Source organism: Dama dama, chromosome X (genome assembly GCF_033118175.1).
Source record: "Dama dama isolate Ldn47 chromosome X, ASM3311817v1, whole genome shotgun sequence".
NCBI classification, from domain to species: domain Eukaryota; kingdom Metazoa; phylum Chordata; class Mammalia; order Artiodactyla; family Cervidae; genus Dama; species Dama dama.
In genome coordinates, this window is record NC_083714.1 from 117,191,025 (window position 1) to 117,210,465 (window position 19,441).

Genomic DNA, 19,441 nt, shown 5'->3' on the forward strand with positions numbered 1-19,441 from the left:
CAATAGCCAAAACATGGAAACAACCTAAATGTTCATTAAAAGATGAATAAACAAAACATGGAATATATATATATATATATATATATATATATATGTATATATTTACACAATGGAATATTAGTCAGGCATAAAAAGAATGAAAGTGAAAGTTGCTCAGTCATGCCTGAGGGAATTCTCCAGGCCAGAATACTGGAGTGGGTAGCCTTTCCCTTTTCCAAGGGATCTTCCCAACCCAGGGATCGAACCCAGGTCTCCTACATTGCAGGCGGACTCTTTACCAGCTGAGCCACTAGGGAAGCCCAAGAATACTGGAGTAAGTAGCCTATCCCTTCTCCAGCAGATCTTCTCGACCCAGGAATTGAACTGGGGTCTCCTGCATCACAGGCAGATTCTCTACCAACGGAGCTATGAGGGAAGCCCTAAGAATAATGAAATAATGCCCTTTGCAGCATACATGAATGGAAACAGAGATTATCATCCTAAATGAAGTAAGTGAGAAAGAGAAAGACAAAAACAATGAACATATCTATGAAAGAGAACAGACTCATAGAGAATAAACGTGTGTTTTCCAAAGCAGGGATATGGAGGGAAGGATTGGGAATTTGAGATTAGTAGATAAAAACTATTATATATATAATGGATAAGCAACAAGGTTCTACTATATATCACAGGGAACTATATTCAATATCCTGTGATAAACCATAATGGAAAAGAATATGGAATATACATATATATGCATATATATATATGAGTCACTTTGCTTTATAGGAGAAATGACCACAGCACTGTAAATCAACTATACTTCAATAACATTTTTAAAAAATTAAAATTAAAAAAAAGGCAGACATCATTGGCAAATACTTGTTTTCTGGCATTATTTTTCTAAAGATTTTTTTAATAGTCCCCCTATAACTGTTTATTAGAATGTGACTATATTCCAAATCAGTAACTTAAGAAAAAAATCAAGTTACAGAGCATGCATAAAATACAAAGCAGCAATTTACAAGGAGATAGTAGTATCTTCATAACCAATATACCAAAATAATAAAACGACTACAGAGGAAAACTAAATTGACAGCAATGCCTTTCGTGCAGCCCTCACGTCATGAGCACTGCAAAAGACAGAAGATTAACTATGAAACATAGCAATCTAGGCAAGCCCACACACATGTATATTTTGGGGATATTCCACCATCCTGAATAGTATCCATTTAGTTGACACAACTTTCAGACACTTCAGAGTTAAGTGCTTAATATTATCCACAAAAAAATAAAACTAAATATTAGTGTGTACATTTCGGAATGAGAATGAGCTGCTCCATTGATTTCAATAATATAGTGGAAGAAAACTTTCAGGTTTGTACAATGCCTAAATGCATTCTATTTAAACTCAAGGTACTATTTCATCTTACGTACTAAAAGAATACATGCCTTTAAGTGGTACCACTTGAGGAGAAATTAACCTCTCTTATATTCTTTAGATATACTGAAACCAGATATTTAACTGGACTATATTCCATAATATACTACAAAACTCAAAAATCAGCATTGTTAAAATAATTGGCCATGCCTGCTGGTGGCTATGGTGGTAAAACTAGGTTGCATTTACTGGAAGGTTTTAAGACAAAATTAACACTTTGCCTTCGGATGCTAAGAGCATTAAACCAGTTATTGCCTGAGCAATAAAATGCCACATTATATACTGCTGGGAAATTAGATAAGTTAAATGACTTGGGCTGCCTGATTACTCTAACAGAGGCACCTCAGGTGGAATTCCACCAGTCTCTCCAGTTTCCAGCTACTACTGAAATCATCACAGTCTTTTGTGTTTATTAAGATAATTCTTCTCCAGAAAAAAGTGTTTGCCCCTCTGTAATCAACGTTGATGTTTACAAAAATTAAAGAACAAAATTTACTAAACTAAATAACCCTATTAAGGCATTTTAGAAACTGACTTCCAGAATTATGGAAAATTTATACGCTCTCAAAATTCTGCTATGTTTATAGGGCAATTCTTAGATTTATGGAAATATACTCTGCACTGAGAGGAGAGTATGCTAATTATAAGCTGCTCTGTGGCAAAATGATAGCTTATTTCTACAGTCTTCTTAATTTGATTTAATCAAGACCAATAGGTCTGAACTTCAAGGGATCAGGTTCTATTATGTCCTACAGTGACAGCTTCCATGATGAAAAGTAAACAATAATTGAGGAATCCAAACATTCAGCTTATCAAACTAAGGCTAGTGAAGCCAAAGCATGAAAAAAAAGCTGCAGTCATTCGGAACAAATGGATGTTTTTATAAAGCTAAAATCAAAAGACTTAAGACATGGAAAAATTCATAAGTATGAGGAAGTAATAAACACAAAAATGACCACAAGAATTACAAACATATTTAAATCTCAGACCTGGGAATTGGACTATACACAGCCTTCTAGGAGAGGAGAGAAGCGCCTTATATGTTCAGACAGCACCGCGCCTTTGGCTTGTTTTCAGTGGTTGGTGGAACATGAATAGGAACCACATTGTTGCCTGGAGACATGTCATTGTCACGTCTGTCTGACATTCGCTTCTGAGAAACAACGCAGTATATCTCTGTCAAGACTGTCTGAAAACCAACTTCCACATTTGTAGGGTCTAGAGCAGATGTCTCAATGAATGACAAACCATTTTCTTCTGCAAAAGCTTTTGCTTCATCTGCAGGAACTGCCCTGAGATGGTGCAAACCACTCTCATTGCCCACAAGCATGATGATAATACTACTATCAGCGTGATCTCTCAGTTCTTTTAGCCATCGCTCTACATTTTCATATGTGAGATGTTTAGCAATGTCATAAACCAATAAGGCAACTACAGCTCCACAATAGTATGCTGATGTTGTGCCGTGGTATTGTTCTTGCTCTGTTTTCCCATCAACCTGGATGCTTCTTGTTGCAAACTCTACTCCAATGGTGCTTTTGCTTTCAAGATTAAACTCATTTCAAGGAAATCGAGACAGGAGATTACTCTTTCCAACACCAGAACCTCCAATAAGGACAACCTTGAAGAGGTAGTTGTACTCTTCGTCATGGGTGCCCATTGTGTGGCTTAGAAATGAAGGGGTAGGAGCAGCCGTGGTACCGGTGGGATCAGGGGGCGTCGCTGCAGGGGTAACCCGAGCACCAAGCTTCAGCTGCCGGACCCAGTAAAGAACCCCCTCAAAGATTTTTTTTTTGATGTGCACCACTTTTTTGATGTGCATTTGTGCACCAAGTCCTTACTGAATCTGTTACAATGTTGCTTCTGCTTTATGTCTTTTGGTTCTTAGGTCCCCAACCAGGGATTGAGCCAGCACACCTCTGCACTGGAAAGCGAAGTCTTAACCACTGGACAGCCAGGGAAGTCCCTTCTGGCATTCTTATATCAACAAAACATTTATTTCTAATAGATGAAGAGATTTTTAAAATATTCTATTTCCTGAAATATCACAAGAGTCACTTTTTGGTATGTCACGGATGGTTACCATACAGGAATAATTAAAGAAAACATTTTAGCATATCAAAGCCATATATCATAGTTTATTCAAATTAATAATAAAAATCTACTATGGGTCATCTAATATACATCTTATTATTTCTAATACTTTAAAACAATTATTTGGCTCTACCAGGTCTTAGTTCTGGCATGTGAACTCTTAGTTGCAGTATGTAGGATCTAGTTACATGACCAGGAATCGAACCCTGGCCCCCTGCATTGGGAGCATGGAGTCTTAGCATTGAACCACCAGGGAAGTCTCTATTTCTAATACTTTTTATCAACCAAAGAAGTTTATTAATTATCAGCATCAATTTTACAGATACTGAAATTTGATCTTAAACATGTAGACAAAAGTACAAAAAAGTTACAATTTAAGCCTTCATCTGTCTGATTCAAAAGTCATATGCTTTTAATCTACTTCAGTATACTATTCCAGAATCACTTCTTTATGATGTTGCTCAGAAATACTGATATAAATTTTTAAAGAGAAAAGAAGTGAAATCACGAATGAAATTAATTTACTTATAAAGGGAAGAGGGTTAGTTTTCCTAAGTATATTTTTTTGGTATATGAACAATTTATTTTAAAAATCAATGAGTCCAACAGACTGGGAATGGTTCTGAAAACAATGGTATCTCATTGTAAGTGAGGTTTATGAAGAGTTTTTAACAACATGGGGAAAGGTTTAAGTTTTTAAAAAGCAGGATTACAATATGTTTGGAAGGTTCGGCGGGGGTGGGGGGGCTTCCTTGGTGGCTCAGTGTTAACAAATCCACCTGCCAATGCAGGAGACACAGGTTCGATCCCTGATCTGGGAATATTCCACATACCTCGGAGCAACTAAGCCCATGTGTCACAACTATTGAGTCTATGCTCCAGAGCTTGGGAACCACAACTACCCAGCCCACGCGCTGCAACCACTGAAGCCCATGAGCTCTAGAGCTCATAGTCCGCAACAAGAGAAGCTACCTCAACAAGAAGTCCACACACTGCAGCTAGAGAGAAGCCCTCTGCAGAAAAGCCCATGCAGCAATGAAGACCCAATACAGTAAAAAATAAAATAAATAAATAAAAATGAAAAAAAATATGTTTGGAAGGAAATTTCAACTAAGAAACAAATACCATAAACTTGAAGGAAATACAGTAAAATGTTAAGCAAAGTTAAAAAATAGTCAATGAAATTAGAAAGTAACAGCTATAGTAGTTTTATGTGATATTCTACTTTACAGTTTCAATGTAGGATACCTGATGTTTATATTTTGCTTTTATATTTTTATATTATAGAAATCACAAATAAAAAAGTCTTTTTTCCCCAATGAAAATCACATTATAAAACTGATTACTGAATATAAACAAATGAAATTATATCAAAGGATATTAGGCACTGTATTAGTCAACTCAGGCTATCATAAGAGAATACCACAGGCTGGGTCTCTTGCACAATAGAAATTTATTTTCTCACAATTCTAGAGGCAGAATTCCAAGAATTAGCAAGGTGCCAACCAATTCTGTTTCTGGTGAGACCTCTCTTCCTTAGGAGACAGCTTTGGGTCCCACCTTTATGACACCATTAACCATAATTACATCCAAAAGGCCCTATCTCCAAACACAGTCACATTGGGGGTTAGGGTTTCAACAAGTGTGAACTTTGGGGAGACATAATTCATTCCATAACAGACACAAAAGACAGAAAACCTTAAGAATATTATTTCAAATATAGAAATATAAATTTATTGTAAAATATAACACTCACTTACATGATATTAAAAAAAAATAGAAGACATACTGTATTATTGTGGTCTGATGTATGTGCTTCCAAACGTCATATGTTAAAATCCTAACCCTCAGTATTTCAGAATGTTGACTACATTGGGAGTTAAGGCCTTTAAAGAGGTAATTAAGGTAAAAGGAAGCCCTCAGACTGGGCCCTAATACAATCTGACTGGTGTCCTTACAAGAATATGGAGTTTAGACACACAGAAAGACACCAGAGATTTCTGCACAGAGAAAAGATCATGTGGATAGAGAGAGAAGGCGTGTGTCTGCAAGCCAAGCCAGAGGCCTCAGAAGAGAATCAATTTGCAGACATCTTGATCTTGTACTTCAAGGTTCCAAAACTGTGAGAAAACAAATTTCTATTGTTTAAGGCTTCTAGTCTGTGGTATTTTGTTATGGTTTCTCTAGCAAACTAACAGATATTACAGAATAAAAGCCTTAAAAGTTATTTTTAAGACTTTATGGTTTAACATTATACATAATGTTCAATGTAGGGCAGTCACAGTATTATATACCCTACCTTTCTCCAACTTGACCCTTTCTTACTGGTTATACTTCTTTTTAGAATGCAAACTCATTACCTTTTCTCCTTTTAGCCCTAATTTTTTATATTTTGCAAAAGTTTCCATACCATTTTAGGACTGTCCTGAGATCCAATTTCAAGGTTTTATTCCTTTCACTACATAAGTTCAAAAAGCAAATCTCTGTGAGAGACAACATTAATAAATAAATATTTAAGGAACTTTGGCTCCATTCCATGTTATCAATGACCCTGGGTGTTAGAGATGCCAGATGAATCAGAGATGCTTCCTGTCCTCAGCATGCTTACATATTAATGAGATATGCAGATTCATGAGTAAGTCAGTGGTGCTCAAAGTAATTTATATAGTTACACACAAATGTGCTGTTTTCCTTAACTGACAGCATCTTTCTCATTCTCCCACCCAGACTGGATGCAGAGGAACAGGGTGGAATGTAGTCTTGGATCTTCACATATCTTAGCCTCTTCTACCCTGAACAGTCCCATTACAGCAACTCTGTTCTTTGGGATAAACAGTCAAAATTTCAGACCTTCCCATCCCCCCAACAAGATGGCATCTGGGAAGAGCAAATAGAGCTTCAATTTCAGGTTGCCTCACTTTTGTGAGTTTCTTCTAAAGCTATGTATATATTTTTTGTAATTTGAATTTGATATTATTTTCTAAAGGAAGGGTCTCCACATTGTGTAAGGCCTCTCAGAATGTGGGTCAGCCCTGAAGTGGGCTTCCATGAGGCAGGGGAGAGGGACTCTTGTACCTGCATGCAGGTGGCATTACTTTTCTGGATCCTCAGTCTCTTTGGCAATGACCTCTCCCTCTCCACCTGGAGCCTAGTTGACATGTGGCCATCTGCTGCTGAGGCCTGAGATGGGGATCTTAAACCTCTCCTCTTAGTCCCACCCAGAACCAAGAGGGTCTCTCATAACTGCCCCAGTTACTTCCCAGTCGTCACATGTTTTTCATTAATACTGTGGCTGCAGAAACAGCCATCTCCTACTCTTCTGCCTGTTCAGTGGAGTCCCTCTGATTCAGTCAGCCTCCATAACAGATTGCCTGGGTTTTAACTCAGTCACCTTCAGTGACTTTGAAACTCCTATATCCCTTTCAAGCGACAAGAAACTTAAGCCAGTTTTGGTTACTGACATGACAGTGAAAGCCTAAGACACAAAGAAAAAATATTTTGTACGGTACCATCTAATTTTTAAGACTATAGTATTGCTAGGGACTGAAAAATTGTGATCTGGAAATTAAAACAAAACAAAACAAAACAACTGAACACCAAATCTTTCATTTGCATTCCTACTGTAAGTTTCCTCTTCTTACCCTCCACCCCCATCTCTGCTAAAGAAGGTGAATGAATATCTCCGGCCAACTCTGGAGTAGATTCTATATACAAAGTAGCAACATATAGAAACACAATATTATATTTCAAAATATATTATTTATTTCATAAAGCCCATAAATAGTTACAAGTAACAAATGGTTACTAAGTGGTAGTTAGTAACTTTGTGGTTGCAGGAGCATAGTAATTGGAGTAGTAACACTGCCTATGGATGGGGAGAGTTCCAGTGGACAAAGATAGTGCAAATATAGGCAGAGGAAGTGTTATAAATCCACCAACATTCCCCTGAGACTTTTAATGAAAGCCACTTGCCATTTAATCTTTGCAGAGGAACATAGACATTATGCTGACAAGTATTTTTCTGGTATTTTCTATCAACCATTTATGGAACCTTTCATATGCTTACTTTTTTAAATATTAAAACACTTTAATATGCAGACTAAAAGTTCACAGTATCCAGAATTTGAGATTATACTAACAGTAATCTGAGGAACACATTTATTGATTTCATCCTTTTTTTAGTTCAACAGATTTCTGTAGTTGCCTTACATGAAGATTCTCAAGATGAGGTCATAGATCAGAAGTATCAATATCACTTGGAAACTTGTTATAAATGCAAATTAGTATCATAAACTCTGTGAGGAAGAGTCAGTAACCTGCTTAATACACTATGTCAATGATTTGGATGCATGATAAAGTTTGAGAATGATTGCCTTAGATTATAAATTCAATAGGTCATAAAATGCTTATTTTCTATGACTTCTCTAAGGTATATATTACTGGGTTTCATACAAATATATATATATATATTATAGAAATTTAGGAAATATTTTACAAAAAGACAAATAATATCAAAGTCTGTTTATCTATTTACCCACCCATCTACTTACTTATCTATCCATCCATGCCATAATTACATTTTTAAATTAGTATAACCATTCTCTTACCTGAGAAACTCAAGAAGTAAAGAATGTTGGCAGTGAAGCTGAATCACCCTTTCAGGGTAATCCACAGGTAAAGACTGACTTGAATTAATTCCAGGTGGCATTTTTCCACACAGGTGGACCAGTACATCATAAATGGTCTTATTATATTTGGAAAAGTCACTCTGTCTGGAAAATTTTTTGGCCGATAGGGCTGATGAGTACACTTGTATTTTATACACATCCCTATGGGAAAATAATATTAAAATTAAAAACATCTTAAAATGTTATAAAAAACCATTCTCAATGACTAAATACAGTTCTATTTAAAATCAATTGAGAAATTATACAATTCACTTCATTTACCTATTTTTTGTGAGTAAAAATTTGATTTTCTTAATAACCCCAGAGGTTTCTAGTAACTTGCTTTAAGCACACATCATTATCTAATGGTGCTGCTGTTAAGTCTGAAAGATTGGACTGTGATTAGAAAATGTTAAGGGCTTTGGAAAAACAGAATAAAGGTTAAATTCTAGACCCACTACCTACAATTGTGTGAGTATAATGAGTTATTTAAACTTATTTAACTCAAATTTTGTGGGCTTCCCTCATAGCTCAGTTGGTAAAGAATTCGCCTGCAATGCAGGAAACGCCGGTTTGATTCCTGGGTCAGGAAGATTCCCTGGAGAAGGGATAGGCTACCCACTCCAGTATTCTTGGGCTTCCCTTGTGACTCAGTTGGTAAAGAATCCACCTGCAATGAGGGAGACCTGGGTTCGATCCCTGGGTTGGGAAGATCCCCTGGAGAAGGGAAAGACTACTACTCCAGTATTTTGGCCTGGAGAATTCCATGGATACAGTCCATGGGGTCAGAAAGAACTGGACACGACTGAGTGACTTTCACTTTCAACTCAATTTTGTACAATATTAATTGGAGACAATAATGCCTACAATAATTTATAAGACATTTCAAACATTCATCAAACACACACACACACATACACACACACACACAAAGACACATTTATATACATTTGCTCAATATTGATACTTTAATACTTAGAAGGGCACATCCTCCACATTGGCCACATGAGTGGGGATCCTCACCTTAGAGATAAAGTCCAGAGAGCTATTGTTTCCATATATTTTTCTGCACTTTAAGTAAGACGATACAATCTGTATTTCCTGATACCTCCCATACCAAGTTGTGATTTTTCTGCTCTTTATGTAAGATAATACAATCTCTATTTCCTGATACCTCACATACCAAGTTGTGATGCATGTTAATTTTCAAATGGAGTAAAAAAAAAAAAAGTCCAACCAACTCTTGCTACCTACAGTTTATGAAAGATCTAATACTATTCTGCGTATTTGGTTGCTAGCAATAAGAATCACAAATGCATCACTAGCTTAGACTAACAAATAAAAAGTCCCCAAGGGGCCATTTTGAATGGCAGTTCTCTAGTTTAGTAGCTAGTAGGGATATACAGCAAATTCAAAAGAAACTATAAGTTTTAAGGGTTTCAGTATCGTTCCTCAAAGCCTTGCTCTGACACTTATTCTGTGACTTTATGAAAGTTATTTGACCTTTCTCTCCTCAACCTTCTGAAAATAATAAACCTAGTATATCCTGAAATCACCAACAAATCAAATACTTTATGGAGAAAATTAGCACCATCATGGGCCTTAAAATATTTCTATGAAAAAATTATGAAAAAGATAAATGATAGACCAAAATAGAATTAAAACAAATCAATGAACAAATAAAAACGGGGGGAAAATGAGTGCAAATGAAAGAAATAATAAATAATAAGTGGGCACACAGAGGCCCCATTTATAATAGTTATAAGACACAGATTTTAAATTCAGCGCATGTACTATGTTTAAAATTGAGAATCTTGTCACTGAACTATAAATTATATTAAAAAAAGACTAAACGGAAAATTTACAGATAAGCAAATCCAGTAAGTAAAATTAAGAGAGCAATGGATGAGTTTAACAGCAGGTTAAGTCAAGTGAAAAGCAAACTAATGAACTGAAATACAGGCTATAGGAAAGTACCATACTGCAATACAGAACAACAAAAGGATGGGAAATATAGGAGACTGAGCGAAGAAGAGGAGCCCAAAAGAATGCGGCAGTCACATAACTTGAAAGGACACAGGGTGAGAACTTTCAAAATTGACAACAACAACAAAAATCAAACTACAGATGAAAGAATCACTATGAATCCCGATAAGAATAACTACAAAGAAAACTTACCTAGGACTTCAGAGTAAAGCTGTTGAAACCAAATGTAAAAAGAAACTCTTAAAAGTGCTCTGCTTACCCACAAAAAGAAAATATCTTCAAAGCAGTAAAAATTAAAATTTCAGATGACTTAACAGAAACAGAATACAGAAGAAAATAACATATTTTAAATAAGCTTAAAGAAAATAGTTGCCAACCTTAAATCCTATACCAAATTATACAATTAGAATAAAGGTGGAAAAAAATACATCTATTTTCAGAAACAAAACACAGAATTTGTTACCGATGACTTTAATGCAAAGATCTAAAGATAATTATTTGAGAGGAAGAAAATCATCTTGAGTGAGAAATTAAAGATATAAAAAGAATGAAGAAAAATTAAATCAGTAAATATATGAGCAAATGTTGACTGATTATAATAATAGCATCAATATCCAGGATATACATACACTCCAGATATTTTACATATATATATATATATATATACATGTATATATATATATATATAAATATAAAGTATATAATTATACAACAATAGTGTATGTTGGAAGGAAGAAGATAAAGTTAACATATAATTCCCTGTAACATCAGGGAAGAGAATAAAATTATTAATTATGATAAGACTTCAATAACTTATATGTATGTCATTATGTGTAAAGTAATCATTAAAAGAATTATAGAAGTGTATTTCTAAGCTTGTAGAGGATAAATCATGAAATAAGAGAACAGTTAATCAGTGCAAAAGAAGGCAAAAAAGGAGAGAGAGGGTAGACAGAAAAACAGAAGAACTTAAAAACATCACAGATCTAAATCTAAATTCATAGTATTTGCATTAAATTTATACAAACCAAAAACTTGAAATAAAGGAAAAAGAATAATATGAAACAAGCTAAATATAGGGTATACAAAGAGACATAACCAAAATCCTCAGATATAAAGATTTATGTAAAAGCTTCAAAATGTTATGTAAATATTAACCAGAAGAAAAATGCCTATATTAATAAAATACAATTTAGAATTTAAGGCACAAAGCATCACTAAGTATAAAGAAAGACATTCCACTGGCAGTGCACCACAAACGTATATTACAGCTGCATATTTGAATTAGTCATGGAAGTTCACCATCATTCTAAGAGGAGATTAAGAAAGAGAGAATGGCGAAAATAGAGACAACAAAGGGAAGGAAACAGCAGAACATGAGGCAGAGAAAAACAGTTAAAAATGAGTTTTCTAAGTGAGAGGGTCTACTGAAAGCCAAGTAGATTGATATATCAATGTATCAATATATATATATAAATATCAATATATCAATATCATATAAAATGTTCCCACACTCAGATTTTACTTCAATAACTTGCAGAATAGATTAACAGAAATAATGGAAACCATAAAATAACTTTGAGAGAATGAACGTGGTACTCACAAAATCAGGTGGCCATTGGCCACCTGATGCAAAGAGCCAACTCATTAGAAAAGACCCTGGTGCTGGGAAAGATTGAAGGCAGGAGGAAAAGGGGACGACAGAGAATGGGATGGTTGGGTGGCATCACTGACTCAATGGATATGAGTTTGAGCAAGCTCCGGGAGATGGTAAAGGACAGGGAAGCCTGGTGTTCTACAACCCCTGGGAGCGCAAAGATGGGGGCGTACAGAGTCGGACATGACTGAGCGATTGAACACACACACTCACAAAATACGACATCAAACTTCTCATCAGAAATACTGAATGATTCTAGCTGTATGGGATAATGTAGGAGGAGGGGGTCAACTACTGGCAACATTACATGACCTTGTAAAAGTATCTTCTTAGCCTGAGAGTCCATGATCCAAAAATTCCAAACAAAGAATTACCACTCAATAACACTGTTACTTGGACAATGTAACAATTCAAGAATTTTGGTTGTGAATAGCTTCTTTCCCAGAGCTAGAGGCCCCTCCTACTCCTCTAGAACTGCCTTTGCCCAGGCTGTATGCATGAGCTACTTCTCATTTATCAAAAAAATCAAAGATCTCAGTTCCATCAGGAAACAAGGAGACCCACAAAGTCACCAGTAGGGATAAAAAACAGAACAGTTACTAGGAAATCATCCAAAACTATAAGAGCTTTTTAAACGTTTTTTTATTTGATGAAGTGATCCTGCCTCTGAGAACCTTCCTATATAACATCTAGAAATGTTTGCTACCACCTGTAAACAGACACATTCAATCTTAGCATTGTTTTTAAGAAAATAACCAAACAAAGTAACAGAAGTAAATGCCCAACAATTAGTGAGAATCGGCAAGTAAATAACGACACAGAAGGCAATAACATACAACAAATTAGCAATCAATATTATAGTAAAATATTAGCAACTGAAAATTAAAATCATAAGCTCTATCAAAAGCAACAAAAATTGAGAATGCTTAATAGCAAAAATTCTGGGATGCATTCAATGTGGAATAGAAATAAATTTATAGGCCTGAAAATAATTAAGCATACCATTCAAGTTTAAAGGAAAAGTAAATCACAAAGAAAATCAATCAGCAGTATTTAGAAAATGCAGAGATGAATAAATCAATCTAACAGCTTATTCATTATGAGACATAAAAGTAAAATATCTAAATCAAGAAAATATAAAATTAAAATTATAGCGATCTTAAACATACAAACCATACTACTACTAGTTACAAGTGTTACATAATGAATTGTAAATGCTCAATGATTTCTCTGAAAATTAAAAAAAAAATAATTAGAATACACTAAAACTAGATACACTTTTCAGTAGAAAAAAACAACAAAACAGAAAACTGAAAAATTATAAGGGAATAATTTCTCTAAAAAATTCCCTGGAGTCAGATGATTTATGATTGAGTCTATAACTTAGCAATTCAATCTATGATGCTGATAATATTTATTAAAAAACTGAAAAAGATACAGGAAAACTAAACAGAGTAACCAAGCTCATGCCTGTGTATAGATGCAAAACTTCTAATACAGCCTGTCTAGTTACACAGATTAGTACTTGCCCCTATGGTGCCAGCAAGTTACCCCAGTGATGAAAAAGGAGGTAGGAAAACTCTAAGAACCACTACAGTATTAACAACAGAGGTGCCTAAATTCCCGTCAAAATTAACAATATAATTAAGTGGCTTGATATGACCAATGCAGTTAACTGTTTTAAACATTCTGAGTAATAAAACAACACATGAAAGAGGTCAAGATACTGTCAAACAGGAGATAGTATCAAAGAAATTGTGTCTTCCCTCTTCACTATTTTATCCATCACCCTGATGACACTCTTGATAGACAGCTGAATTTCATTTATACAGAAATAAAATAATCCTGTTTTATACAGTTTCTAAATTTTTCAAGTTTAAAAGGATATCTTGCCCATATCATCCATTCTCACTTCACAGATGAGGAAACTGAGGTTCAGAGACTTTCAGGGCTTGCTCCAAATCATTGGATGTTTAGAAGAAATTTAAAAGTACATGCATACTCAAAAATTTCTATTTGCATCCTTTTGCTTTTCTAATAGTCTCCTCATAATTGATCAGTTTAGAATAAATTAACATTGAGTTTCACTTCAAACAATCTCACTAAATAGATATTTATATGATACAAGGCAAACATAGAGAAATGTTAGAGAAAAATATAGCTGTTACCTTCTTACAGTCTCTGGAATACGAAGAGAATGGGGGCCTTCAGGCCAACCGAAAAGACTGAACCAGGTCTGAACTGCATTTATAGTCTTCAGAAAGAAGTCATATGTCCTTGTTCCTTCTTTAGGAGAAAAGAATTCCTTGTCTTTTGCCTCCTTTTTCATAAATCTATTGCCTTTCTTTGGCATTTCATATTTGCTTGACTTTAATCTTTCAGGTATTATTTCCATTCCTAAAATTCATATTTGTTTATAAAAAAGGATTACTTGACAATAAGGTAAAATAATCTGTCAGCTAGTCCTATCTGTATGCAGACAAATGGAACTCATTCTGCACATTATTCTACGTTCTCAAAGAAACTCTGATCAATTTACTGTAGCTTAAAATTAAACCTTATTTTCAAATGGCCAACAGAAATACTTTAAAAAGATATGTTTCAATAAAGAAAACTATTAAATTTTCTTCATGTCGTAACATTCCCCAAAATGGAAGCTTTCATTTTATATTACATATGTAAAATATTTAGACAATTCTTCAGTTTTACTTATTAGACAGAATTAAACTTTAGCTGAATAACTTATAAAAACAAAAAATTGGTTTTGGATTCAAAATGACTTTCTGTCCAAGTGAAGCACTTCGATAAAACAAAACATGTTCAAGCTAAAGAAATTTTCAAGAATATAAAATGATTTTATCATGTTTTGGTTTTCAAAAATATCTGCTGATGTAATTGTACAAGCACACACTCATTTCAAAACCTCTCAGCATTTAATTTGGCTTGGTCCACTCAATTAAGGGAAAATGTTCAATATTATCCATACCCAGAGAAAGGAATATTTGAAAAGTTAATTGCAAATAACAATATCAAGTTCACATATTTATCTGTGTGCAACATGTTCTTCCCGGGTGGCTCAGTGGGAACCTACTTGCAATGCAGGAGCCACAGGAGCTGCGGGTAAAGCAGATGACCCTCTCAAAACTAGTGACAAATTCAGCTTTCTTCATGAATTTCTTATTACTTGAAAAATGTCTAAGTTTTGAATCAAATAATATTAAACAGATAATGCTTTGGATTGGGTTGGAGAGGTACACTATGTATTTGCCACATACCAATAAACAATTTTCTCTTTGCAGGCTCAGCACCACTACATTTACCAGGAGCAGTAGAGGGTAAGCCAGTTTCTCGACTGGCAAGCAGACTCTTGCTTTCAACCTTCACAGAACTGGCATCCTTTTCTACAAATGACATATTGGATCAGAGTAGGTCAAACAAGCATTTGTGAATTCACTATCAAATTACTGAACCTGAATTTCATAATTATATATATATAAACATTACAGTAAATATGTATATATATATACATACACACATACATACAGTACAAAATAAAAAATCTAAGTTCCCATTACTCATGAATAAGATGTATAATAAGAAGAAAATAAAGAGTGACATGAACTGAACTGAATGAACTTTATAAGGCAATTATTATGATATATCAAAGTTACTGGAGAATGAACAATGTTCAACTTTAGCATAAACAAGTACATATAGTCTTTTAAATATTTCTACACCCAAATTTTTAGAATTACTATATATAGTGCTCAAAATCATATATAAAAAGACTGTCACTAACAAAGTAATTTCTTTCTAGTTAATTTTCTGAAATGAAAGCATTGCTTGGTTATGATTCCATTTTTTCCAGCTTTTGATCTCTATTCCAGTTAGAGCTGCTGTGACTTGGCCACTATGGTAATTCAAACCACCACAGGCAATGCTGAACAAGAAAAGGAAGCAGATATAACCTACCACCAGATATCTATCTACCTACATATCTACTTATCTATCTACATATATATGTGTATGCATATTATATAAGAATACAATATATATTATATAACAATAAAATGTTTAATACAACACATATACACAGAATGTTATTCCATCAGAGAAGCATGCCCTGTGCAATTAAAAAGATCTAACATGAAAGTTTCGCACCACAACTCCCGAGCTAGTAAATCATGGGTACATTATACAAGTTCTCTGAAACATCTGTTTTTTATCCATAAAATGAAATCAAGGGCTCTGAACTCATGTGTTTGTTTTGAGGATTACTTTATAGGCAGCAACACATATAAATAATTTGGTATATACTAAATTTCTTCCACCCTTTCAGTACAAAGCCATTCAGAATTTGCCAGAGAACTTTTGCCCAGTAGGTATGCACATCTCCACAATGCTAAGCCACTGCAGACTCCATAGAAGGAAGCCTTAGAAAATTCAATGACAGAATGAGTCATTTTGCCAGAATGATACTGCATTAGACAGCACCTTTTCAAGTCAACATCAAATGACAAAAGGTTCCTAGTGGGGTACAAACCCACATCTGTACACTTCAACTAAACTCAGGGGTTCATATGATACTTTTTTATTTGACATATTAAGTTTAACAACTTAATGATTTTTATTACATATAAGTCATACTTCTTTACTTTTGGATATACTTAGTATGTTTTAAGATTTCACCTTTACTTAACGTATCATTCTCTAGAGCACAGAAACTACATATGGAGGCTCTGAGGTCTCATAAATTTGGTTAGAATTCCCTGAGCAATGTGCTCATCCTCCCTATGACTCATTTTTTTTAATTAAGAAAATAAATTTATTGGATATGAACATTATCAAATTTTGGTCATTTATGACTCAGTTTCTTAATCTGCAAAGTGAGATTAATAAGAGTATTGAACCATGGTTGTTGAGAAGACTAAATGAAATAACAAATATAAGGCACTCAGCACAGAATGTCATATGCCTGGAAGGCACTAAATATATGTTATAAATCATTGCCTGCATTTTTCTGAAGATATCTTAGACTATTTAAGAATCATGATATCTTTCTATAGTAATGCTTACCCAAATGGATACATTATTTTAAACAATTATCATACAAATACAAAGACTCCATTTTTTTTCCTTCTAAAGAGATAGCAGTATTTTGTACAGTAATTCCTCATTATTTGCGGAGGGGGCATTATGAAAAATAGAAAAAAGAGGTAAAGTAATAATAATAAGTTATAATACCAATAATAATAAAATGACAATAATAATAATACATTTCAGTTATTTATAGTCTAAGAATCTTCACAAAAGCCTTTCTTTTTTATAAACACACCGCTAGTATCATGCTGCTCCCCCATAAAGCACATTTTGTTTAATAACAGATGTTTAAGGATCTGAGTACTAAAGATAAAAGCTTATGGTAAAATGGTGAGGTGAGAACCCAAAATAGAATTTCCACCCAGGTACTGCAACTTTTCATCCTCTGCTCTTTCTATTACATTGTCTTATTTGATATCTCACATCCCATCCATCCAGTATATTAGAAGAATATAACATCAAAATTTGTCAGAAAAATCTTCAAAATTCTGAAAATGTGTGCAAAATTTGTAATACACATGTGCTGAGAAGGAACAATCAGAGTAGTAAGGAGAGACCCCAGGGTATGTGGAAGCCTAGAGCTTGATGCTGGAGAAGGAAATGGCAGCCCACTCCAGTACTCCTGCCTAGAAAATCCCATGGATGGAGGAGCCTGGTGCAGGCTACTGTCCATGGGGTCGCAAAGAGTCGGACATGACTGAGCGACTGACTTCACTTTCACTTTAGAGCTTGATGAGGGGAGTGGGGTGGGTCAACAGTATAAACTGCTCTTCAGTAGTGCAGAGACAACAGTTTAATGGATCTAACTGCCTAATTTCCTCTGCTATTTGTTTCCCTCTCTGTGGAAAATAGAGTGGTTTATTGGATTGGTAAATAGGCAAGCATAGCTTGTATTCACTCTTCTTCCTCTTTGGGAACAAGCCTGTTCAATGAAGGGATACAGTCTCCTCTTAACTCCCTATTGTCATCCTCACCCAAATTAGCTAAGAGGGAAGCAGAAGTTGAAGGGCAAGAGTGAGCAAGGTTAGTTGATTAAGGAAGGTCCCTGGACAATGAGACAAAGATAAAGGACAGCCTAAGGCAGGAAAGACTCTTCTTTCCTTGGCTTTGTGATGGGACAGATGATGGGTAAGGCATGTTTGGAATTTGAAAAGTCAGTGTCTTCCTGCCAGATGGCCTCCAGTTCTTCTGAAAAGTCTCAGTCCCCCAAGAATGAGGCAGAACAGGATTCAATAGGTTTCACAGGAGTGGTAAACTTTTGAAGCAAGTGGAGAAGATGAGAAAACTTGAAAACAGACAAGACCTGCCATTCAGCACTGAAACTTAAGCCTTTAACAATCTACACAGAAAAAAATTTTTGCACTATCCATCATTCTCAATTTAACAATTGAAAATGCTGGAGGGGGTGTGTAGAAAATGAGACCTTCTACACTGTCAGTAGGAGTGTAAGTTGGTACAATCACTATGGAAAACAGTGTGGAGGTTCTTAAAAAATCTAAAATAGGATTACCATATGATCTAGCAATCCCACTTCTGGGCATATATCCAGATGAAACTGTAATTCAAAAAGATATATGCACTCCTACATTCATAGCGGCATTACTCACAATAGCCAAGACAGAGAAACAACCTAAATGTTCATCAACAGATGAATGGATAAAGAAGATATGGCATATATATATACACACACATAGACAATGGAATACTACTCAGCCATCAAAAATGAAATACCATTTCCAGCAACATGGATGGGCGTAGAGATTATCATACTAAGTGAAGTAAGTGAGACAGAGAAAGACAAATACCATATGATATCACTTATATGTGGAACCTAAAATATGGCATAAATAAACATATCTAAAAAAGAAACAGATTCATAGACATGGAGAACAGACCTGTATTTGTCAGAGAGGAAGCAGGGAGGGAGAGGGTCAGACTGAGAGTTTGAGGTTGTGATGCAAACTATTACATTCAGAATGGATAAATAACAATGTACAGCACATGGAACTATATTCCGTATCCTCTGATAAGCCTGAGTCATGAGTGTCTGAGTGGAAAAGAATATAAAGAAAATATACGTATGTGTATGAGTTACTTTGCTATACAGCAGAGATTGGCACAACACTGTAAATCAAACAACACTGTAAATCAACTATACTTCAATTAAAAAAGAAATAATAGTCATTCTATTATGGAATTGGAATGAAAAATCCAATTTATAACAACTTACCATATTTTACAATAATTTTTTGCTCATCAAGATGAATTGCCATATATGAATAAATAGTAAGCATGCAGTTTTCTGCTGTTGCAGTAACTGGAAGTGGAAACCTAAAAGTGAAAATATTGCATTTTAGTAAATTAAAATCTTTAGATGCAGTAAACACAATGAAAAAAAATTTTAGCTATTCTGGATGTCTATAACAATCAAGACATGAACTAGTCATCACTTTTCTTTCCTTCTATCAATACTTTGGTTTTCTTAAATACCTATTGTATCTAGCTTAATGGTGTAAA

The 19,441-nt window shown here is 34.7% G+C and overlaps 1 protein-coding gene and 1 pseudogene across 1 annotated transcript in view; both read right to left on the reverse strand.

Annotated features, from left to right (window-relative positions):
* The window catches only part of LOC133052844 (cilia- and flagella-associated protein 47-like), a 190,760-nt gene that overhangs the window by 69,787 nt on the left and 101,532 nt on the right, over positions 1-19,441 (reverse strand). Inside the window, exons 11-14 of the mRNA XM_061137676.1 lie at positions 19,155-19,255; positions 15,100-15,225; positions 13,993-14,221; positions 8,122-8,343 (exon numbers count right to left, since the gene is read on the reverse strand). Coding sequence (XP_060993659.1) covers positions 8,122-8,343; positions 13,993-14,221; positions 15,100-15,225; positions 19,155-19,255 — 678 coding nt within the window. The remainder of the gene's footprint in view (positions 1-8,121; positions 8,344-13,992; positions 14,222-15,099; positions 15,226-19,154; positions 19,256-19,441) is intronic.
* Positions 2,457-3,080, reverse strand: LOC133052463 (ras-related protein Rab-11A-like; annotated as a pseudogene).